Raw genomic sequence first — 25,980 nt, forward strand, 5'->3', positions numbered from 1 at the left:
GTGGTTCCATTCCTTGCCGCCTATCAGTAACACCAAAATACAGTACTTCTTACCTTGCCCGGCGCTTTGCATTATGGTATATAATAGGACCTGTCAGCTCTGTGACTTTACTGCATCTGAGGCATCATCAACACACATTTGTTGTGATTGTATGTGCGCTTCTAGGTAGAAGTGACATGTTCCATAAAATAACAAGTGTTAAGTGCGCGCCCCACTTTTAAGTAGAAACCCTCTTAACGTAAAGTTCTTCTCCTCGTTTCTGAGCAAGACACTTAAACAAAATGAGCACGAGTACTAACGAACGGTTACACAAGGACTACATGTTAGATCTGTAAATATAGTATTTACCTTCAGCAACCCCTTCATGTGTCCATCCATGCTCAAGATTTAAGTCATTGCACAAGGGTCAATGTGATGTTCATCACCAGTCCAAATTCGAATATTTGCGATATACACACGCTGTGGCTTCTATGGCAAATTACACATATACATATTACATCTATGTATAGTTAGTTGATTTTGATCTTCATTTAGCCCCTTGTCATTATTCATTATTTGTGTCTGATAAGAATAACATCACTTCAGATCAAGACTGGGAAGCAGAACTACCTGATGTACACATTCCAGTAAATTTGGCCTTCAATATGTATGTCAAAACTTTAAATACTACTTTGTACCTTCACAGAAAGGAATTTTAGAGGGAAAGTTGGAGTCACATTACAAATTACTTTCAATGAGAGTCACTCAAGACCTTTTCAGATCTTGGCCAAAGATAAATGACACATACAAATCAAAGCATGATCATTAGGGTGTCCTGGTCTAAACAATTTCCCAGTGATACATGGTAGCCCAGACCAAATAGCATACACACCTAACTTCCTTTGTGGTCCATTAAACCTGAACTCAATTCTTTTCCTTTCACAAAATCAGTCAACTGACAAGTATTTAAGTGTTGAAATACAAATGCCATGTGATAATAATCTTATTACAGTGTCATTGTGCCTTGCAAGCAACTTCAGGTCTGTACACCACTGGGAAATATGTTGGTTTTCAGACATGTTTTAAATATAGAGATCTCTCTCTATTCTTTTTGTTTTAACTGAACTAGCAATACAATCGGTACTATGTTCCTGTGCTAATATGAATAATCACGATGATATTGGGCAATGGAAATGTACTTGCTCAAACTAAACTTACCTAATAAATATGCATAAGCCACAGAACAGACACACCAAAAGAATCCATGAAAATATTGGAGTTACCACTTTTAAGGCCCATCTCTTCAAATATGCATGTTGCTCCAAATCCCAAAATATTGAAAAGAAAACAAAGAACATTAAAGTCAGATCTCTATTTCATTTATTTCTAGCCATTTTACACAATTATTGTTTTGATTCACAAAAATATTTTGTTGCATTCTTCAATATATTATAGATCAAGTTCAATTTGAGTATGACAGCAGTACAGTTACCAATCACCTAGGTGTAAGTTTGAACACATGAAACAGGCGGCGGGCGAGCGGGCAGCGAGTGGGGAGCAACTCAGCAACACTGGCAGCAAGGTTTGCATCAATTTATCTATATACAAAACAGCATAAATATTGATTATTGTAACAAATGTCACAAGCAACAGACACAAATGTCATGGAAACATGTGCCCCATTTGCTGGGAAAGACTGATACAACACAGGGATTTGGCAAATTTCAAAATGGAAAACTCCCATTCATTGACTTCTTGAGCATCTTATTTCCTCTGTATAATGAAGGTGCATAATGTGGCAGAGATTTTATCAATGTCTACATTACAAAGTTACTTTACCATTTCATTAATACACAAACCAACTCCAAATTGATTTAGATTTGACTGAAAAATAGCCCAGTAGTTCCTGACTTAAATGACTAGTCAGCACAAAATGCCATTTCTTTAGCAAAGTGATTTGTATCTGCCTGTCTAAAAATGATCTAAAAGGGAGTAAGTAACATGAAGATCAACAGAAATATCTGAGAGTTATTGACATAATATGTACCGAAGTCAGGGTAGAAGCCCCTGCAGCATGTAAGCAGCTACAGAACCATTTTCTTTCTAAAATGACTTCATATGGCAGTTAACAAATGCATTTGATTCATCTGTAGGGAAATCCAGACATATCAGGACCCAACCCTACCATGAACTCTCACATACCAGTGACTGTGTGTTTTTATTTTTGAACTGAATACACATGTATCTGATTGTAACGGTGTGTGCATGTGTGTGTGAATGGGTGGGTAGCTGCCATAGTGTGTTGCAGCTAAATCCAGCAGCAGCAGATAATCATCATATAAATAACAACATGTATGTACAATCCTAGAGGAATACTGGAGTTGGCCACACAGGGCTTCACACAAACCTCAACAACATAAAATATAAATCATCTTTTGTACACATAGAAAATACTTAAATGTAGTATGTACATTAAGACTGAAGGGAGCACTGTACACATCTAAAACACTGTAGGAAACCGATTGGGTAGGGTAGGTGTGGGCAGTCTATGCCACTAATAACAAGCATGTATCAGACGAATCAGCTGTCAAATCCTGTAATCTAAAAGCAAGGAATGTCTTTTCAACTTCAGGCAAGTAACAAACTAATATAAAAAAAGACTGAACAAAGCAAAATAAAAAAAGCCACTAGCTTCAAGTTAAAAAGTATATGACCTCCCTTGGAGCTATCACTACAGTACTAAGAATACCTAGCGACTTTGTCAACAGTTGACAGCTAATGAACACAAATCTCTAACTTGGTGTTAACTGTCAGCATAAAAAATACTTAAAGCTATCAATACATCACACAGGATGAATGCATCAACAGAACCTTCATCCCTTGTGACAATAAATAAAATCTAGAGGAACTGGGCTTGTCACATGTCTAAATCACAAGTTCAAAGAAAGTTGATCACAATGGGTTATCATGGAAAAAATATATAAAGGATCTGTCAGTGACTTCATTCTGTTTTAAGACGTTTGGCAGCTGTAACATCTCCTGAGGTTGCTGTTGAGGCTACAGGCATGACAAGAATGGTATGAGTCTTTGTGTTTGGGGCAGTGGCAGCTGCTGCAGCTCGCACTGTAACAGCAGTGGGTAGTGACGCTGAAGCTCCAGTAATAGTACTGGTTCCTGGGGCACTTCCAGCTACAGTTGAGGACAAAACAACCACTGTGTTTGCATTCGAACTGCTTGTGGATGTCCCTGTTGCAGGAAGGCCATTGGCTGTGGGTCTGACTGTAACTGTAGGAGCAACACTACTACTGTTATTTGCTGAGCCTGCATTGGATGTTACAAGCATCACAGTAGTTGTGTTGGAGTTGGATGAAGTAGACACATTGTTTGTACTGTGTCGAATAGGGGATGGCACAGCAGGTTTATCAGATTCCAGAGTGCTCAAGGCAATGGCACTGCTAAGATCTATGAACTGAAAAAAATAATTTTAAAGACGGTAAGTTCATGCATACTAACTTGACTATAACGTATTTAAACTGAAAATATGACAACTGACCTGGGCACACTTGCAGAAATTGATCTTTGCGCTACAATGATTGTAACTCCCATTCTCTAACATAGGCTTAAGATAGTCGTAGGGCTAAGATCGCTTTGTGCAAGTAAGCCCTGAATGGTAAAATATTAAATTTAGCCAAAAAATATCCCATGGCAGCAATTCAACAGCTATGCCCTTTTTAACTAATTTACCCAATGATATGATTACCTGTCGCACCTCGCCCATAACAGCAATGGGGGTTTCTCCTGTTGCCCTGGCAACCTTGTGCTCGACTAGGTAGAACATGTACTCATCATATAACAATCGGATCAGGTGAAATGAACCAAAGCTGGCTGCACTGCGCAATGTTAGATCTCGGATCACCATCGAGCTGAAATGAACTAAACCTCATAAACACTTTGTTCAATCTCTGGATGAACTCCAACAAAATATGTACAAAATACAGACTAATCATTATGAGTCAGTTAAGTTTGAGTTGTCCTTTCACAAATATGCAGAATATTTCTGAGAAAGCTAACAATACAACCTAGTTCAATTCAGTCCAATTGTAACTTTTCAACTTGCTTATCAATGTTTTTTTTCAAAATCCATATTTCTGATAAAATATAAAGCACCAAATACATACATGAGCACCTCAAACATCACTTCCTGCCAGTTCACCCCACCAGTTGACATATGCACTATGCTTTATGAAATATTCACTAATGGCTCAAGTTTACTCTTAAAGTATTAACATAATTACAGAGCCTAATGTGTTTATAGTGTACAAACCGAGAAAATATATAAGCCATATCAGAATCCTTTGGCCCCTTCCACTTTTACTATGAAAACTGTTGTACATTTGTGGTAGAACTAACCTATAAAATGACCATTTTAGAAGGAACTGTCTGGCTGCTTTAGGGAAATTTGGACTCCCCTCATGTGGCTTGAGCACCTGGTTGACCACGCCCTCTAACCAAACAGCCCACTGCTCCAGCGAATTCTGTTGTTTCAGTGTTTTCTTGAAGTCCTCTTGGAGCTGTTGTACCACACCATCTTCACACTGGCATACCCAGGAGGCCTGCTCCTAGATGAAACAAAGTTTTAAACCTAAAAGTATGACCTCTCTGAACATATTACACACTGGTACATAACTATCAGTAGACATAACAGTAAAATATTCTTACCAAGTCAAGTTAATTGAAATAAAAATGCTAATGTCCTTCTTTCATCAAAAAACCATGGCCTATTCAAACCTTGACACACTTAACTATCAAATGAGATGAAAATGACATGTTTTATGGTTAACAACTTCTTTCATTCTTAAATGTTTCAGAGCTAATTCTTGCACCTTCATCAGACATTCACCAGATAAAGGTGCAAAAATTAGCTCTGAAACACAGCATAAAGAAGAACAGAAGTTATCCATAAAACATGTGGTGCATTGATGTTTGTCATTATCTCAAACTTCTACATCCCTTTCAAGAACTCTATGACATATAATAGCACAATCAGTTAATGGTCAAGGCCTTAACAGCATGCAATTTTTCACTTCACAAACATTTAGCACAAGAAAACAGTGATGAAAGGCACAAGAAGGTTTTAAATTTAATTTACAAATACATTTATGAAAAACAACCTTTATAATCATCACAGGCACATTTAATGCAATCAACACAATATTTGTTTCAGCTTATTCTGTTTTATGTATTACAGCATATACTTGTCCCTACATAAACTGAATTTGGCAATCCATCTTTTCACTGTAAACGAGCACGGCATTGTTACAGGCCAGCAGCTCCTTTCACAAAGCAACTTTTACTTGGTTAACTTTAACTCCCATTCTTTAATGCTTCACAAAGGTTACCTAAGTCTAAGAGCATCAGCATTATTAACTCCCATTCTTGAACACTTCACTTAGGTTACTTAAATGTAAGGTACCCTGAGTGCAGTGTTAAAGAATCGGAGTTAAGGTTAACCTTAGTAAAGGTTGCTTTGTGAAAGGAGAACTAGAACTGAATGCTGTTATCAGTCTTCCACACATGAAAAATACTGACCACCTACATTAATATGATCTTAAGAACTGGTAAACCAAAAATTAAATATGTTCATATCTACAAGTAACTATTTCATGGATCCAGAATTATCTGTTCAAACGCCTTGTCTCTGTATAATAATGCTGATGTCCCTGAACTTGATGAAATTCTTTCAGTCAAAGTAGCTCAGGGGAGACAACTCAGCAATCATTGTAATATTTGTAAATGTTTTCTGAATACTGAATTTTCTCAATATTAGATTTAACATTCCTTCATTCTCATCGCATTTCTTTCATTTGGCTCATATTCAATACCTGCACATTAGCAAAGTCTACTCTGTTGAGATCAGTTAGCATCTGGTTGATCTGTGATGTGTTCTGTAGGACGGCCCTCGCTGCCTGAGCCAGATGGTTGAGAGATGTGTAGCGTCGCAGCGTCTGAGCAAAGGCACTAACAGCACCAACCTGACAAAAAGACAACAGTCATTTCTGCTCATCAATACTTTCTTACATGTGAAAACTTTGGCGACACTTCTGATATTATTTGACAATAACCCATTTCCAAACACACAGTGGTTTCCTAGTACATGCCTGTAGCGTGATGGAAATCATCAAATAACAACTGTTCATGAACTGTGGCTCCAGATATGAGTAAATACAAACAACACAATTAGTTCTGATTGAACTGGTTCTCTTTCTTCTATTGATGCAGCAATGTAGTCCATGTGTAAATGTTTTGGATCAGTCAGCAATATCATCAAATATACAATCAAGTGTGGACAAGTAGAGCCACTGGTTGAAATAATAACATCTTTGAGACATTACTTGTCTATTGTTTAATGCTGCACACAGCAATATTCCAGATATATGGCACAGTCTGTAAATAATGCAGTTTGGACAAGAAAATCCAGTGATCAACACTGAGGATACCGGCCTGGACCATCAAGGAACAATCACACTGTCAAGAAACAAACACCTAATACATCTCTCCTCTCACCTTTTAAGTGTGAGTGAGAGTATAGATTTATGCCACTTGGAATAATATTCCAGCAACATAACTCTTGGTGGGGGCACAAAAACTAGGCTTCACACTCAGATCTTTGAACGCTTTCACCACTAGGTTACTTCCAATGCCCCAGTAACCTTTAAGACTAACATGTCACTGAAGACTGATTTCTATCCTAGAATTCTGCTACACTGATGGAATACTGACCTTTGTTTTGACCATTTCTTCTGGCACATCTACCATGGCACTCTTGAGCCAATTCTCTAAACTCTTGGCAAAATTTCTTATGGCTTGAGTCAGAGAACCTGAAGTCAATCAAGAAAGATTTCAGTAACATTGAACCATTACATAGTTCACAAAACTTCTTACAAGATATGTTTACCGTATGAATTATTTTCAAGTACAGTAGTAAAGATCCAGAAAGATTACTACTATATGTGACGGTGATGACAGTGGTTGAGTTGAGGTGAGTTCAGCAGTATTCCAGCCATACAGTGACAAGATAAGTTTGCAATGGACAGTGGTACTTACTGGGAATAGGCCTGAGAACATCAGGAATCAATACTTCCACTAATGCTTGATAGAAAGCATAATCAGATCTGCGTACATATTTCTGTACAGGTTCATATTTACACAAAGCAAATAGCTTCTCTTTTGGCAGTCGTTTCTCAAATTCATTCTCTGCACTGAAAAAAAGATTTCAACATACGTTAACCCCTTCAGCAAATTCCTGAACCTACAGACACAACATGAATAAATGGAAAAAATTCAAATTGATGGTTAGACAGTTCTTCAAATTAGAAAATAAATTCAGGCATATGAAATAGCCCAAACTGATTATGTGAAGAAAGAAAGAGCTAGGTGAATGGGTGGATAGCAGACTGGGCCAGTAGTTATGGGCCTAAAGTAATAACCAGACAAAATCAAGCTGCATATTCTCCATACAACATTATGCACAATGCTTGAGTTTTGGTATTGATGATTAGGAGCACAATTATTTTTATTTTATTTTTTTCAGAATCCTGGGTCCACTACGATCATTTTATTTACCTACATCAGTACATGTATTTCTTAAAATGTCATTCATTCCCCAAGTTGTCATCAGAGTTGGTTCATCATCATTCTTATGGATTCCAAATATACCCTTTCACATTTAGTGAATTTCTAACATGCATTATGATGACACATGTTACAGAGCCAAGATGTTGTAGCTCTAAGGATGTCCCCATTACAACTCACGTTCACTCTTGCCAGATATGTTAAAATGGGACCAAACCAACCATTACGTATGTAAGATCTACTGATTATTTCATGAAGTAACTTTATGTCTGAAATTCTAGGCTTGATATAGGCAACAGACCAACATAAAATATGTTGCGGAAGAAGTCTTAATACAAAACAGTCCAACATGCACAAAAAAAGGCATTCTTAACATCCACATCACAAGCAGTGAACCAAAATAGACTGGCCTTTACAAACAAAAATGTTGTTCTGACATACCTATTTTGTTCAGATTGCTGATTCCTCCAAAAGCCTTGCCAGAGTGCTTCGATGAGAGAGAACTGTAGATTGACTACAACATCAACTACAGCCTGTTTAGAAGATAAAGAGTACATTTTGAAGACCTGACCATATTTAGCTAGACACAGAACACAACTGCAAACATACTCCTCTAATACACTTCATGAACAGTTTTCTTTCACTCTGCAGTCTCAGGAGAAACAATTAAAACAACTTTCCATAACCTTACATATACAGTAGAATACTTTTATAACGAACACGGATATAACGAACTGACGGCTATAGCGAACTGTTCTAAAAGTCCGAATAAACCACTATATGTTATCATATAAAAAAGTCGTGAATAATGAATTCTCTATAACAAACTTACTGGCTATAGCGAACTAATTTGCAATCCCCGCGTGTCCCAGGTAACACTAATCAATGGTGCGAATAACGAACTGAGCGAACTCAATCAGTGTCATTGCCAGTTAGCGATGCTCACTTTGAAATTCTTGAGAGTTCCAGTTAACACTAATTAATGGTGCGAATAGTCAACTGAGCAAATTCAATCAGTGTCAATTAGTGGCGCTCACTTTGAAATCTGACCAGTAAGTTAGACGTCAATGGTTAACACTTTTGTGTACAAAACACACTCCAGTTTTTACATCCATGTGAAGTTGTAGTTTGCATTATTAACCAATCAGATTGCCGGAGGCCGTAAAGCCTGCTGCTGACGACCAAGTTTTGTATACTTCCGGTTTTTGGCGATTTAATAGAAAACAAGTGCATCCCCTCAAAAGGCCTATGTATATGACTCCCACACACATCAGAAATGTGGACAGAAGCTTTTTATAACTCGTGAGACTTTTAAAATACGCTACATATTCAATGAAGAGTGCGTAGTGACGAGTGACCTGTGTAAGGATTACTGACTTTGTAGGGAAAAGAACGTAATATGAATGAATGAATGTTCGAATAACCTGAGTGGGAATGTGTTGTACTGTATAGTGTGTTTTACTGTTCTTTCAATGGATTTTTGTGAATAGCAAACTATGGATATAACGAACTAATTTCAGTGGTCCCTTGTAGTTCGTTATAAAAGTGTTTTACTGTACAACTAACTTAATCAAAACAGACTCATAATATGGAGAGTGAATGTAATGGCTGACCTCAGCATGTTCTCTGTACATCTTTTGAAAGGTTCTGATCTCAGCAGGGGTGACTCCATCAGGAAGGGGGTCACTGCTTGTATCTATGTCCTCAAAGTTTGGGATGGCTGTTGATGCATCACCAAGGAACTGCTGGTGTTGCTGCTGAGATGAGTTGGTCTCCTGTGACCCAGGTGTGTGACTTCCCTGGCTGCTGGTATCACCTTCTGATCCATCCATCTTACTGTTGCTTGGCCTGGAATGTGAGATGTGGTTATCACTGATGTAAGTAAACAGTTCCAAACTGGGGTGTTCAAATCTAGGATGAATAATTGTGTAACTAGTGCCAATATTTTATTTGTTTTCTGAGATCATCACCTGCACATCCAATACTTCAGAATTGTATATTTCTTTTTGGGAAGCCTACTTCATTAAGTCTCATTACAGGGTTTTACCTGATGCACGATGCCTGTGTATTTGAGCCAACAATTTTGTACTAGACTCTTAAAATATTATCATACTAGTCAAGCTTGACACAAGTTTAATGCATGGCCCTTAGAATTCAATTCAACAAAATTGATTTGATCAGCAAACAATGATAGTTTTTGTGTGTTTGTCTTCATTAATTTAGCTACTTTCTTTCAATTCATGTTAATAACTGTATGCTACAGTGAATAACTCACAAGCATGACTATTTGAGTACTGGACCTTGCTAAGACTGAATTGTACAAAGAAAACCGTACTATTTATTAACTAAAAAGACAGATGACTATACAACACAAAACAACAAAATCTTTCCAAAACCCTTGTCTTGATATACACAAATAATTACACTAAAATTTCATGATTCACAAATACTGAAAATGACCAAAAAATAAACACTGCGAGTCACCATGACTCTCATATTTCAAAGTCTGTGTAAAACTCTGGTATTGTACTTACTTTTTGCTTTGATACATTGGCTGCTGACGCATGGCCATGGTCTGGTCATCAGTGAACTGGTTTAGAGGAGAATTGGCCTTGATTCTAATACCATAATAATGATACTTTGAGTTCCCCCTGAAAGAAAACCATTAACAATGTGTTACATCCAGAAAATCAGTGTTCAAAGTCTGTAACAATCATTAAAATATTTAAAGGTCTGTTAGAACTGTCAGATATTACCTGGTTCCCAATCGTCGTGTGCGAAGTCCCAAAAATACAGATCTGATAAGTTTTCCAAATGATGCTGGGTTCATGGGGTCAAGGTTTTGCTCTTGACAGTGCCGCAAGTAGTGATAGTACAGTGTACTCCGAGGCAGACTCACGCCCTCAGCAGTCTCATAGTTGTCTAGCAGCCATTGAACCTGGCAACCAATCATACTTTATTCAACTTGTCATACTCATCACTCAGTTATTATTGTTATAGTAATGGTATGGTAACGTACAATGACAAAGTCGAAGAGATGTTATCACTAATATTTTACTTTTTTTCGTGTAACTGAACATAAAATTATGCCAAGTGCTGACATGTTACGTTTTAGTACATAGTCTTATATTCATCGTGTTCAGGTTTCTTCAGATCGTAATACAAAGATTATCAATAAAAGATATTCCAAAGTGCATGCAAGTGAACAATTACTCTCAAAATGGTTGAAAACTACATTCTCACAACAGCGTTACATCGAACCTAAAATGGCATGACACCTTTCAAAGTGCCATACTATGTAGATATGTAACTGGTTCATCTTCACAATTTACTCTACAAAAAATGAAATGAATGGGTGACAAATGAAAACAAAAGTACATAAATAATTAAATGAAAGAAAAATAAACGCACTGAAAACCGTGTCTCAGATTTGTACTGCTGTAACACTGTGTGCGGCTTACAAAAGACTGATTAAAATACAAAAATGAGGTACGTACTTCATAAACTCCGTGATATTTCTGTAATAAAAAAACAAATAAGAGATCTGAGACAATGGTTAATCCAAATGAGATACAGCCATCACCATGCACAGTTTTCAATATGTAGGGCTACCATCAGTAGCACTTTACAAGGTATCTGCACAAAATCAGCATGCAAAAGTTGACGACACAATCTAAGTCTACAATACACAGAATCTGAGACACGGTTTAGATGCATTTCAACTGGAACTAAGTGTGGGTAAAGAATTTCTGTATCTGTTTACATACATGCACAGAGTTCCAAAGAACATCCTCACAACAGCCATAGTCTAAGTATGACTTTTGTTGCCAATGTTACAGGCTAAATTGTACACACTTTCTCACTATCTTTAGAACATAGTGCACATGAAGAATTTTGGCATCAATCAAGTAGAGTGCTATCCTGGTAAGTGAATACAACAGGATTTGTGTTAGTTGCACACAGCAAACATGGGTTACACATTGGTTACTTATGCATGATTACACAGCTACATTTAGAACACATTTAATCCCTGATTACTTGAAACATCTGTAAATAGACAAATATAGCTTTTAAAAAATCCTGAAATAACTGGCTGGCAAAAATCAAGTGATAGTAGTCAATGCTTGATTCTGACTTCATATCCACTCAATCTGGACCAAGTGTGATTCTTGTCCAACATTTTATCTACATTAGTAAGAAGATCACTGAAGGCATGTAAGTAACCTGGAAAGACATTTTCCCAACTATTTTACAGAGAATCAAGTACCTACCATAACTTCAAGACAGAGAAATAAGAAGACTGAGGTGGAGCAATATGCAAGCATGATATAAAACTAACTATTGGTAAGCAGTGACCCACACCAAGAGTTTGTGAGGTTAGGCCAGATAGTTAGGTCAGTGAGCATGGGTTTGTAAATCTGCGATAGAGACTCACAACAACACAAAACTGACATGAACCAACTCACCGTGGCAGGTGATGCTCTGGTTGTGTGCGTTAGAGGGGTGCCTTCCCCATCCATTGTGCCTCCCTGGATGAGATATGTACCTCCCTGCTGTTGAATGAGTTGACCCTGTACTGCCTGCACAGCAGATCCCATCGGAACAATGCCAGTGGCAACCTGCATATACACCAGACATCAGTGAAAGGCTTGCTCATAGGAAATGGTATCATCATGGCGCATACAGTCCATGACTTTTTGATCATCTTGATAAAAAAAAGTAAGCTAAGATAAATGTGTATTAGTATATATTCATAAGCTACCATAAAATCTATTCAAATTTTAGCACAGTAGACCCTCTACACAAGATGTATAACCTAAAGTGTATAATTAAGAGATAACTTTCAGTTAGTAGGGCTCAGGCACAATGCAGTAGACCGCTACCATATAGCTGAAATATTGCCCAGTGTGGCGTAAAACTAAACTCACTCACTTAATGCAGTAGGAAAGCCCAATGAGATGCAGGTCATGTTGAAACCAACATACCCCCATAGTGAAACCAACAATTGACAAATCCAAGGATCACAATTATTGTGAGTTTTGCATTTAAATGCATGAAGATCTGTTACCTACCTGGGTACCTTGGGCTGTTTGATAATAGGTTCCAGACACTGGAGTGTACATTGCATTCTGTCCATAGTCCTGATAGTTTTGCCTAAAATGATATTAAGAATGATACAAACTTTCATATCCTTGAAGTGACAGATCACATCAATTACCGTTGCAAAAGTATTTGTTAAAATAATTGCAAAAATGAGGAAAACTTGGAGAAATGTTGTACAACTTTTGTTTACTAATGAATTAAAAAACACAAATCTTAATCAGTAAAAATCAAATTTGTATAACGTCAGCAATATGATAACCATTGTAACAAGACATAATTCAACTGTCAGAGAAATAATGCAGTATGTGATAAATGGCAAATGCTTGTAAGTATTCAGCAAGTTGAAGAACATATTCCATGGCCTCTGATAAGGGAGTGGAGGTTTCATCCTGTATGATTTCTCTGTCACAGTATAAGAAAAGCAGCACAGGCATGAATAGATAGTGTAGGACACAGCACACTCCAGCATGAGGTGACAAGAGATGTAGGTGAGAGAACACAACAGAGAATCAAATCATCAACACGGCAGTTGGCGACAAGGCACATGCTCCTGTCGGTAGGTAGGTAGTAGGTAGGTCAGTATCAACAAAGTGCTGAGAAACACGCTTGCTTGCTGTCATGTGCCTGAACATCAAGAGAACAGGCGACAGACAGGCAGACAGATGGTGCTGGTTAAACATATCATGCGGAACGCCATCAACAGCAGCTCAACATCGCCACTCCACATCTAGGTTTCATTTAACTCTGAACACTTATTCGTACATTTGGCCATTTGTAGTTGCGTAGATACTTGGATCAGATCCATCTACGTACTGTACTTGTGACTGATAAACAGTCTGTCCTCCCTGCAAAGTGACAGTCTCCTGCCCTTGCTCCACCTGCTCACCCACTGTTGCTGGAACATAAATAGTAACATCAGCACTTTCCAAGAACTTGTCAAAACTTTCTCAACATAATTATGTAACATAGGTGTAAAAAAAAAATCCAAAACAAACGATTGACATGGGTACCATTATATGCTCTCCACCAATAGTAAGGCCTTCGACTGTGACAATGCATGACGACTGCCTTCGGAATATTTAACTCAAAAAGATAATATCTACAGGCAACAGCAACAACAGCCAAGCCACAAATGATTGAATCCTGTCTCCACAGGTAACCAGTATCTAAAACTATTTTCAGAATATTTAAAGGTAGAATCAAATACAATAATAAATTATTGAAGCCATAATTTGTGTGTGGATATTCTGAAACCAAGACCAACATCAAGTATAAATCTACCCTACTCATATTGCCAACTTTTCTTTTGAAGTACCTTAACAATTCAAGGATTAGGTTCAGAACTGCATTTACACCAATTAATGCCCATCAAATATTTAAAGAACCTGAAAACATAGACTGTTCTTTAATATTCATCACAGTAACAGGTTTCTACTGAGTGAACATCTCCATGAATGATTTATATCCAAATAACTGTGACTGCTCATCACAAGCTCAAATCTAGTGTAAAGACAGTTTTGAACAGTTGTGAAATTGAATGGAATGTGTTCATTCACTATCATGTCACTGAACAAGCAAGCCTTAAACTCACTGGTGACAATGAACTGCTGGCCAGAGTGGGCCTGAGCAGGCTGGATGATAGTTGTTGTGGGCGCCACTTTGTTGGATGCTGTCTGCACACTGCTACCTGAGGCTGTTGTTGCTTTCACTACTGCTGCCTGAAACATCCAATCTCATTAATATTCAAGAAATAAATAGCTTCCTTTCACTGAATCTATAAACTGCATAAACTGAAATATACCATTTATTTAAAGCAATCAGCCAGAAAGGATGTAAATGATATACTGTCTTTAAAATACATAACTCATATCTGACCCCCTACTGGACTAGCCCACCCTACTCAAATTTCATGTTCAATCAATTACTGTCATTAATTAGCTATATATTGCAGTCATCGTACACTTAACTAGTTTATATATGTTGCGCGTGCACAGTGTTACATGGATATTTATGTTGTCATGGTTATTTATCAAATGCAATAACCAATAAATGACCATATTTTGATGACTGGATTCTATTGTATTTTAAAGAACCGAACCTAGCAAATTCCGTAAGATCATACAACTGGGCAGTACTTTGCTTTTACCCTGGGATAGTATTCTGTTGGTAGGATTATCCTTAGGGGTCAGCAGGAGTTTCTTGTACATGCTGAACACACTGAAGGATGTACTAATGCGTTCAATGAAATTTGTTTTAATTAAATACACTGCTGCATACAAAAAAATCAAAATCTTCTACTTATGATTTGAAAAGGTCCTACTAGACAGATCCAACATGGTTTGTCAAGAAAAAATCATCTGATAAATAGTTACAAGTTTTCATCTTAAATTCTGGAGATGAAATATGTAAAATACAAATAGTATCTATGTTTAACCTAAATCACAATATTCTGGCAAACAGTGATTTGGGAATTATAACAACAGCTGAAATCAAATCACAAAGTATCACAAGTATCACAAACAAAAAGCTGTGTGCCTGTGTAATCAGTGATAATCAGACAAGAAATTGCAGTTAGTATGGTGTTCATGTTGGCTGGAAGGCACACATGGCACAAGGAAGGTGACACCAAAGCAACAGATATGTAAGTACTAGAAAGCAAACATCTCAATGAAACATGATCAGTATCCATTACTCAGCTTCAGAACTGAGTTTGTCTCCCATCCAAGTTACTTTTGAATGATCTAGCTATGTGCAACAGTTCTAAAAAGAAATCTTCACTGCAAACATGGCATCCCACTTACCCCATCAGTGGAAAGATTTAAGCCAAATGCCTGTGTGAAAGTACATGCAATGATCACCACACTTGTAACATGAACACTCTGTAGAATGAATTTTTCCAAGGAATGCAGCGATTCACCCTGACCTTGTTTCGATTTTCCATACTTGACCATTGATTCGATCATTTTCGATTTGATTCTTCATAAAATTCAAAAACATCAGATTTCACTTCACACTCAGAATCATCACTTTTCCAAGATTTGACAAGGAAGTAAGGAATATCAATGATGTAACCTTTTTCAAACAAATACAATATGATGTTTAGATACAGAACAGTGGTCAAATATCAAATTGAAATATTGATAATCGTAACTGAAAATGGAAACTAAGATGTCAGATTTCATTTTTTATGGCATATAACCAAATCGTTGCAGACCTAACTGTTGCATCACTCTAGAAAATTATAGCACTTCATATGACTTAATTATAAGAAAAAAAATGTTTCTACATGATAAAGAAAATAAAGCTAGAGGATTAAATTGCTAAAGACAACACAAGACAAACAGAAACGACCTGTTTTCATACTGCCAAGCCTTCTTAAACAAAATCACTGAACTGTTGACTATCAACCCTAGACTGTCAGGATGAGAAGATACAGAGAATTTCACTTTCCTCATCACATTTTTCTGCCTGCAACACCATTATACGCGTACACCAATTTCCAGTTGTGGTTAGTTACATTACACTACTTGAGTGGATCGTCATAGAAGACTATGCACTGAGGGTTGTACAGCCCACTTCTACATCGCCATCTGGTTACAAATCATACATTTTCAAGATCTGCACACCAGTTTGTTTCTTCATTACACTAACCTCCGAGTAAGTGTTTTAATTCATCAAATGTTTAACCTAGAACAAAGATTCTAGACTGAACAAAGGACATGAAATAGGGTCTTGGAAAACAAAGACAATGTCACCTTTGAAAAATATCACACTTTTTGGTTTTTAGTATGAAATCCTTATAGAACAATGATCAGATTCACTTCTCATAAAGTAAAGTGTAAGTAACCCTATTCAACTGATTTAGGGAGAGATGCATACAGATATTTCATAAATACGCTTGTGTAATGATCAAGGATGGAGAAAAGAATGTGCTGTAACTCTCACAATGTACAGAAGCGGACAACAATCCAATATGTATACAGTGAAAACCAATGAAGAATAGATACAGTAGTTGTAGACAAAGAAGTTTCAGGAAAATCTTTCACATGGTTTTTCTCTTAGAACTGCTAAAATATTATACATCTCAGAATAAGCATAGTTTGTTTTAGTATACTGTGTTCTAACTATAGTGAAGTATTGAGCTTGTCAATGACAAGTAACCTTGTAGGTACCATTAAACATGAAATACTGCTACATGTAAAGGAAACAGACACAGCATTTTAGAAAGCAGGGTTCAATTTTTTTACTGGACTACCTATCAGTATCAAGAAATGATAAATGGGAAAGAAAGATAACTCTGCTTTATTATAATGCAAATGGCAATAAATACATTTTGAGCAGACATGAAATGAAATCCAAGTCTATTTGCAGTTTGAAACCTTAAGCGGAAATTATCTAGTAACCCACAGACAAGTAAGATACCATTACATGACAGCCCGAAATGCAAACTGACTTGTCCTTGGCATCGGGCAATAGGAGAAAGTGATCATAAAGATGAATTCCTCAAATATCGACTAACTGCCAGCATAATCCTGAAGGTCACTAGGTACAGATCTATTGAACACACAACTATAAGGAGTCAACAGACTTCTTCAATCAGAAGAAATCAATAAAGTAAACATCTATTATTGAAGGCAGGAGAATCTATGGTGGTGACTTACTTGCTGCACTTGCAATGTGGCTGGGTTCATAGCCTGTAGATCTGTTACATAGGTTTGGGTGGCCATTGGCACACCACTCTGCAATCAAAACATGCCAGTCAGTTTAATTAATGCCAATTAAGACAACAATTAAAACTTATAACACAACAGACTAAGTTAACCCCAAGTGACAAGAAACTCTAATTAGGATAACCTAAAATCACAATGATGAAAGAACTTTACCAGCAATTGTCTAGCTTATAATTAATTACTATGATGACTCTGTAAATCACTACTGGACATAAGACTGAAAAGAATACTATGTAAACTTGTAGCAACTTTCATTAGAGTGTATTGTGTACAGGTAACAATTACTAACAGGGACATTAACTATACATGCTTCTTGTTTATTTTTAAGTCTCAATTTATCAATGATTAGATTAACTGCAGATTAAAAATGGGAGACAAATTAGTGAATTAACCCCATGAATTGGGGCTGCAAACTGATCATCTATTACACCAAAAAATAACATAGTATCTTCATTTATAAGCTTAAGTAACAACAAAATACTGCATGGCTTCTAATATTAACATTGTGTAACATGAACACAAAATTTCTACAAATAATGATCTTGATGCTTTTGGTATCTGACCTAGTATCACATCCAGGACTGTGCAATAAAACCAGTTTACCGGTATTTATCGTTTAGACAGGAAAACAATACATATTGTGATTTGCTGATTGAAAAACAGTATTTTGACATGCCCTTGGAAAACTTTGTAACACACCAAAATCTTTGAATATTCCCATTTTTCACACCGAATGTCCAGTTAAGTTCAGTTTGAAGGTGTGTTCAAGTGATTTTGTTCACATGCTCTGAATGTCTAAAATATCTACTCAATAATGACCAGTGATCTCTGATATGTCCTGACCAGGTCAAGTTGCTGAAAAATTTCAGGACCTTTTTAGAAAGTGGAAAAACTCATCCATACTAGAAACCACTGTGTTTACTTTGAAACTCTCTTTTCCTTGTTTCCTTTGTCACAAATACTTACATTTTCATTTAGTTATGATTAAAAGTTTACATTAAGGCTTACACGAGCACAGTGATTTTGTTGTACCTCGGTTATAAGTATTAATTTTTCAAAAAAAAAAACCCAAAAACTTCTTGCAATATATGATTTCACATTGCAATATATCGCAATATGAAAATTCTCTGGAATACCCACCACTGATCACATCCCATAATTATTCCCTTTACCTGTGTCTTTCAAAAACAGGTAACTAATTGTGTGGCAGATAGATGTACACAGTAAGCACCACATCACTGAAACATCAGAGATAACCTAACAAGTAAAAATGCATGTCCATAATAAACACATTTAGAACAATATGTCACCAAGCTGTTCATGTTTGTGTTCATGAGACCTACATGCTGCCATGTCAAATAAACACTCAAGTAATCTGTATGCTCCAAACACATGCAACTTTAATACAAGAAGACACAGTCATCAATATCCCCTGCAACGGTAAATTACTCCTCATGGATATGTCCCCTAGTTATGATTATGCCAAATGTTTTGGCAAAGTGGAAAGAGAGTATTGAAAATATCTTATTCAGAATTCCAAAACTACCAAAAGGCACCAGTACACCATCAGACCAATCTATGTGAAGTTTGGTTGAGAAATATTAAAAGGTTTTACAGTTCTGCTTCAGATAAGGTGAAGGAATTGTGAACGGTTTTAGAGTTCTGCTCAGGAAAAGAAAACTACCAGCAATTTCAGTCGAAGTCACACTTGCTGCCATGGAAACGTCAAAAATATTTTATTCAGAATTCCAAAACTACCAAAAGGCACTAATACACCACCACATCTATCTATGTGCCAAGTCTGGTGAAGAAATACTGAATGGTTTTAAAGTTCTGCTCCCGAAATGATAAATGTGCACAGACAAACTGGGTGCATTTTAATCCCCAAAACACAGTGTAGGGGATAATACAGGGCTCCATAATTGTCCATATTTTAGACTTTTATTTTGGACCACCTGATGATTTGTGAAGAGTCCTATGTTTTGAAGACCAATAAAATCCACCATATGTGCTTTCATAGTAAATCTATTGCTATAATAATCACGATTTGATTATCATTATGCTTTAATAATCATGGCCTTCTTGGTTTAAACTTCACTCTTTCGAATGCCTCTGCTTGATCACCTTAAAGCTCACAAGGCCTTAGTCCTGCACACACTGAAGCAATATCACGGCTCTTTTAATATGTGAGAGAGTTTATTCTTATAATGGCCCCACGGTAAAAAAAAAATACACAATTGGTTGTACACTTTCAATATATATATACATAAATATAGTGCATCAATAGATGGAAGTCAAACAGGTAGGTTTCCCTTCAGATAGATTGGTAGGCTTTTTATAACATTAATATATTTTGTGCTTAAAAACTGCTTAAACTTAAATGGATGGATCTTACCAAGGAACAAACTGCATCTTGCTTGCACAGTGGTATGGACATACTAGCACCAAGTTGTATTCATCTGCGAAATCTAAATGACATTTGGTACATATTGCTGTAGTATTACCTACCATATCTTCATTGAAATGCATCTGTTGGACACGCAATTTGTGCGATAAGCAACAAAATTTACATACACCTTATGTACTTTAACATGTGACTTTCTTGAAAATATGCCATCGTTCACCTTGCCATGAACTGGAAGGTGTTGGTTAATGCTGTAATACTGCACAGCTCAGGTAATTTACTCAGACACAGCTGATAAATGAAATGCAAGAGTAAATGGAAAAGGCCCCACATAAGTTGACTCCTACTATTGTTACTTCCGAACAATATTCATTAGATCGGTTGAGTAAGGTCCTATGTACATATTTAGAAGGAAACAATTAGGACTTTAAACGTTGAAGAAAAGACAAGTTTAATGTTTAGACAACTTTTTAAACTTTCCTGTGCATGTTTCACACATTCAAGTGATATTAATATTGGCCACATCAAAGTTCGAAAATTAACCATATTAACAGTAAAATAACTCACAAATTTGCGTCAATCAAGATTTGGCTTAAGTCCAATGGTGAATGACATCACATGATTTACACCTACATGGTCCCCTGCCAATCGTTTTTATTTTTGTGTCACATTGACAGTTTTGTTTGCATGACTTTTCTATGTTGTATTTGTATGTAATTTGGTTGTGTAATTGATTTCAATTTTCATAACGCTGAGGATAAATTCCATCCATAACATATAATTCATTGCTCTGGTTGGCAGTTAATGGCAGATGTGGAGTTTCTACAGGTAATAAGGAAATGAAAAAATAATGATACCCTACTAATTCTCTCTGCACATTTTGACATTGTGTGTAGTTAACACACACACACAAAAGATATTCAAAGAACATGTCCAGTTCATTACTTAGAATTTGGGAAAACTTCTGTCATTATGACATGAAACTGAATAAGACAAATCAAAGTATACAGATGCGTTGTTTCTCAAACTGCCACTGACAAATACACTGCCAAATTAACAACAGTTTCAGACAATGTCACTTCAACTAACTGATCCCGTCTTATGTAAACAATGCTATCAGTACGTGTGTAGAGTAAATACAATCACCTTAAACACTTTTGGCAGGGGTCACACTTCATGGTTACCAAGCAACTTGAATGGTGCCTTCGAAGCAGTTCATAGTGGCATAGTTGCTACTCAATGTGGTATCTAAGCACATGGTGAAATAGGGCGTTTTATGACCCACTTCCAATAACTCTATGCCACAGGAACGCTGTAATACATTTTCCGAAGAAATATACATCATCTGCACACACCACAGTTGCTACTCCTGCCCATCTCACACGGGCATGGTATCACTTTGGAAATTTGAAAATGCCGCCTCAGATCGACCGCATTTACCGATAGAGATGAAAAACGCCGCATATCCTTCGCCATTTTTACACAACAACAGCGATGAACATACGTGAAATTATTACTCTCAGTTATGATCACATTTACACCGAAATTTATCTAGATAACTGTTTTCAAACGCTGCAATAACAAGTCTACATCTTGACTATACACAAGTGTCTAAAGGAAAAGAAATATCACCTTAGTTGGTCGTGTTGGTGGGTAACAGTCGTCACAGCTACGGTGGCTATGGCGTTTATTCCTACGGCAACTGTTGCCAGCCTCTTCGCGTCAGCACAAACCATCTTCATACGCCACTTCGCCGGGTCTGAATGCAAAGGTCTACGATAAAAACAAGATCAGTCACTAAAAGAGGCTATACACAGATAATATATTTATCTATACATAGTATTACCTGACGCGTATGCACAGTAGAGACATAATATCTGGAAACTAAACAACGTGTGTGTGAACTATTTCGTCTAGTGGAATGCGCGTTGACAGGCGAAGTAGTTCGGTCCTATCCGTTAAAGATATTCAATATGGCGGCTACGAGGGTGGAGAAAAGATGGCGTTCTTGACAACTGAGGCATTAAAGCATGATCGGGCTTGCTAATCTCGTTCCTTTAACGTGACCAAATAGATGTCATACATTAGAACGTGTATATTTTCTCTGATAATCTCATAAGCAAACAAAAAGTAACAAATGACACCCAAGGTATAGCATGGAAACAGACAAAACTCCACGGTACATGCCACTATGCAGCTCAAGTTCATTGTCTGTGTGTCCGTGGCATATAATATAATGGCGCCAAATCAAACAACTGTGATTCTACATACAATGCTATTCATACTCTGCCTAAGTACTTGCAGTAAATATGTATCGATGTGATTATCTGGATAATACTTGCGTAACAAAAAACTGATCTTAGTCTGATAGCCTTCGCGAGAAAAGTGCATACTGCATTTTTAATGAAAGAAAGCGCCCTCTGTATACACAGTCATTAGCTCTAATAGTTTGAATATTGCTCAAAGTTAATAATATTATCTTATACTAATCAGATACAGTCCATGATTTGTAATAAACCCGATTTTGTAATTATATTGTACTGTGATACTGTTAGTTGTAACTGCCTTGAAACAATAGCAAGGAACTCTTAATATTCTACTTGTATATGTATATCTAGGGTAGAACTAAGTCATAAATAGTCGTAAATTAACAGATATTTTACCCTTATTTGTTACTTAGGAAACATTGTTCAAATGTGAAATGTCATTACGGCCATAAATATATTTGAAAGGCACATTTTGACAACTTGCTTTCAAAGACCCAACGTTTGTAATCTGGACATTTATACTAGATCTATAGTTTTGATTGTAATTGCAGTTGTTTTCTATTGTTTTTCAGAAGGGCGTTAATAGTGATAGGACTGAAAAACATAGGAATGTATTTGATATGGAAGTTAATTAACAATGATGAACCGAACTATGATCATCAATTTCATTAAGGATTTTCTGTAGTTTTCAAACTACGAACGAATGAGAATAGGTTTACGCTGCACTCAGGAATATTCCATTCATTTATTATCATGATCTGTACAGATAATTGGTACAATTACATCGGTACTGGCATTGGTACAGGTGTGCAGATAAGGCGACAGTTGAATACAGGTAAAGGAGGATGTACAATTACTGTTCACTGATTAATTCCTTTCTTAATAACCACACCTTATATATATATTTACACAACACTTTAAGATTATTAATGCTAAGTAGTTTAAGAAGTGTTAAATACTAATGGGCATTATAATGATATGGCTTAATATACATTATTCCATAGTCATGATATGATGGACATTTTAATCTAAAATGTAGTTCATCTTCAATATCATCTTTATAATTTGACATTACCGATTTACAATATAATATAATTATGTAAAAAATGAAGGGCTGACAAGGAACTTTTAAATTTGTACTCATTCAAGCAGAAGTGAAAGAAGACGCTTTAATCCGATTTATAATACAAGAATTCTGTTAATTGTCCTGGCCACTGATTGTTATCCAACCTAAGAGAATTACAGAAATTTGGTATTGAATGTTCCAGCAAATGTCCATCGAATATCGCCTGAAATATTAATAAATGACTTTAGTTTGTAACATCACTGGACATAATAACAGATTTTTCTTTATTCTTTGTTTAAAAAGAAGAAGAAATTAATTATTTGCTCGGCATTCTTGTAATTGGTGTGTCAAAAAAAAAAAAAAAAAAAAAAGAACAACTGAAAAAACCGCCCAAACCCAGAACCAGACAACTTTATTGATCACAACATCTTGTTTATTGCATATAGAGCGACGTTTGAGTGTAGATTGTCACATCGTTATCAAGCTAAATATAGGTACAGCCAAATGGTGAGAAGTATACATACAGTCCTGTGTGTTGTGACAAACAATAGGGAACATAAACAACAGCATGTAATTGCTAGTATATAAAAAGTGATGCATAATTGTAAGAGACCAGTTGGGAACTAAGAACAACACATAACAGTAGTTATGAAGCTAATGAACAAGACGGATTAGGTAGAAACAACGAATTTATCTAGTAAATAGCAGTAAAATTAGCTACTAAATATGTTTGCATAAATCCATAGAGAGGTTTCTGTCCTGGAGAATAGCACTTAATGACTCCAACTTATTGTTTTGAATACTCTGGCAAGTCTAGATTGTTTTGATCGGGAATTTTCGAAGATGAATAATAAGAAAGGTACTGTACCTTTATAGATAAAAACTTCTTTATCATGTTATCATGCGACATTTCGATGTAGATTCTTATACCGTTGTTAAGCAAGATATAACGGTTGTCTTGCCTGACAGCGTGTAAGAATCTAAACCCAAACGTCGCATCTTAAGATATATAACGTCATTGTCCATAATAGATCGTACCTTTCATTAGTCTTGATTGCTTGATCTGTGAAATTCTGCATTGGTCTGGGCGCCATGCTAATCTGATACTGTTTTCATTTTGTAGTTATATATTGTTAAATGACATAACTGTATGGTCAGTATGAAAATTTATGACTCCTATCGACTAGATAAAGCTGTGATAAATCGGTTTCCAGTCACTGTATTCTGTACTTGTGTTTGTATTACAGGATTGATCCACCGAGTATGATTTTGTGCCGCATTTAGTAACATCACGTTGGTGGAAACAAAAATGGGTTTCACATGTTGTAGCCATCGAACCCAGCATTCCGACTGGCGAGAAAACGCTTCTACCACAAGGCTATCCTGTCTCAACGGCTTGCCTCATCAAGCCGTAAATATTGGGTTTTCCATTTAAATAACTGAAGCGATTACATTCAATACGAAAATGATGAGCGATTATATATCGTAAAGGACGAAAGCGATTTGTGACGCAAGAAGCAATAAACTTTGTCGCGTCATGGGATAAACGTTTCACTGGGTTAGCAGGAGCAATTAGAAAAAGGCCGTTTGACCAGTTGGACACTGAATTATTAAAGACACCGCTGCCAGATACCACCCATTTCATTCAACATGATGTTTGAATTTATAAGGCACAGACACCAGAGTGGGCAGTAATTTCCGATTTATATAGTTGATTAATTTGCAGTCTAATGTTTGTTTTCGTGAGAACAGTTCTGACATTTGTAACTTATTTCATATTCATTAATCGAAAATCACATTTTCGACTGAAAGTCAAATACTTACTAATAAATCGACGTCAAACATTCGCCGAAAAAGAAAGATATCAAGTATATTGAAAATTAGATCCACGGCTCTGTTTGAAAGTTCTCTTATTACAGAGGCGTATATTTTCCATAGTTGCTAACAAACCCATTTTAATGACCTGTCTTATTACTCCCATATTAGACTTTCTTCTTATTGCAATGTGTCTGTGGTACGTGTTGATAGTCTACTCGCGAGTGTCTGCTACATCACACAATGTCCCCACTGTCTGTTATACAACGTTGCGGCTTGTGACTGCAGACGCTCCCGGCGCAGAAGTTATCATTAGTTTTACACAAAAATGTTATTATGGATTATCTTATTTACATGAGAAATTTCTTCCTACAAATATTTGAGTATTTTCAGAAATGATCCTTGGTGTACAAATATACATTTCAAAACTAAGGTCGTTTGTATAAACGTAGATCGATGGAGTATCTGGTCAAGACTCTAGAATATTGCCGAAAGCGGCGTTAAGCAGCAAACCAACCAACCAATTAAAATTTAATTTTTATGTAGAGACAGTGAGTTATTTGGCGTGTGTATGAACTTCAAATAACTGTTTTACAAATTAGGTAGGCGGATGCGAGTCACGTCATATTCAGCACTATAGACGAATCTGTTTCTCAAGTGGATCAATTTCGCATTGAGTGTAGTGAGGTCGTCGCCGTATACTGACTGTATTTTGTTGCTTTTGCACCGTAAGTTGTAAACTAATGACATTTCAAACAAATATCAAGAACACGGCTGAAAATCTCTCAGTAAATAAACATATCCTCCAGTACATTTAGCCAACACTAAAAGTGTTGTTTCTGCTGGCTTTCGGACGTTAGGAACACGTAAATCAAATATATTAGTTTATGTACCTGTTCTAGCAAACGGCAGTTGTGTCGGCTTTATAAAGGGAGTTGTGTCGTGGGGTTTTAATCGCGTTCCTGTGGGCGCATGAACTCCGTG

General features: G+C 36.5%; 1 protein-coding gene across 9 annotated transcripts; it reads right to left on the reverse strand.

Moving 5' to 3' along the window:
- Positions 1 to 1,342: 1,342 nt before the first annotated feature.
- Positions 1,343 to 21,607, reverse strand: LOC137290353 (DNA-binding protein RFX2-like). 9 transcript variants are annotated; one of them, XM_067821221.1, is made up of 17 exons: positions 21,481 to 21,607; positions 17,376 to 17,453; positions 14,306 to 14,432; positions 13,528 to 13,609; positions 12,684 to 12,765; positions 12,078 to 12,230; positions 11,109 to 11,129; positions 10,368 to 10,549; positions 10,146 to 10,262; positions 9,225 to 9,459; positions 8,053 to 8,144; positions 7,084 to 7,238; positions 6,760 to 6,857; positions 5,862 to 6,011; positions 4,390 to 4,598; positions 3,749 to 3,902; positions 1,343 to 3,448 (listed from the first exon to the last, which is right to left on the reverse strand). In XM_067821221.1, the coding sequence occupies exons 2-17, from the start codon at positions 17,439 to 17,441 to the stop codon at positions 2,981 to 2,983; spliced, it is 2,391 nt and encodes a 796-aa protein (XP_067677322.1). In that variant the 5' UTR covers positions 17,442 to 17,453; positions 21,481 to 21,607; the 3' UTR covers positions 1,343 to 2,980. The 9 variants fall into 9 exon arrangements, with proteins under 9 accessions (XP_067677322.1, XP_067677317.1, XP_067677321.1 ...); XM_067821216.1 differs by having other exon boundaries at positions 3,740 to 3,902; positions 13,477 to 13,603; positions 21,481 to 21,562; XM_067821220.1 differs by having other exon boundaries at positions 3,740 to 3,902; positions 21,481 to 21,562.
- Positions 21,608 to 25,980: the final 4,373 nt, after the last annotated feature.

The sequence above is a fragment of the Haliotis asinina genome, chromosome 7 (genome assembly GCF_037392515.1).
Source record: "Haliotis asinina isolate JCU_RB_2024 chromosome 7, JCU_Hal_asi_v2, whole genome shotgun sequence".
NCBI lineage: Eukaryota > Metazoa > Mollusca > Gastropoda > Lepetellida > Haliotidae > Haliotis > Haliotis asinina.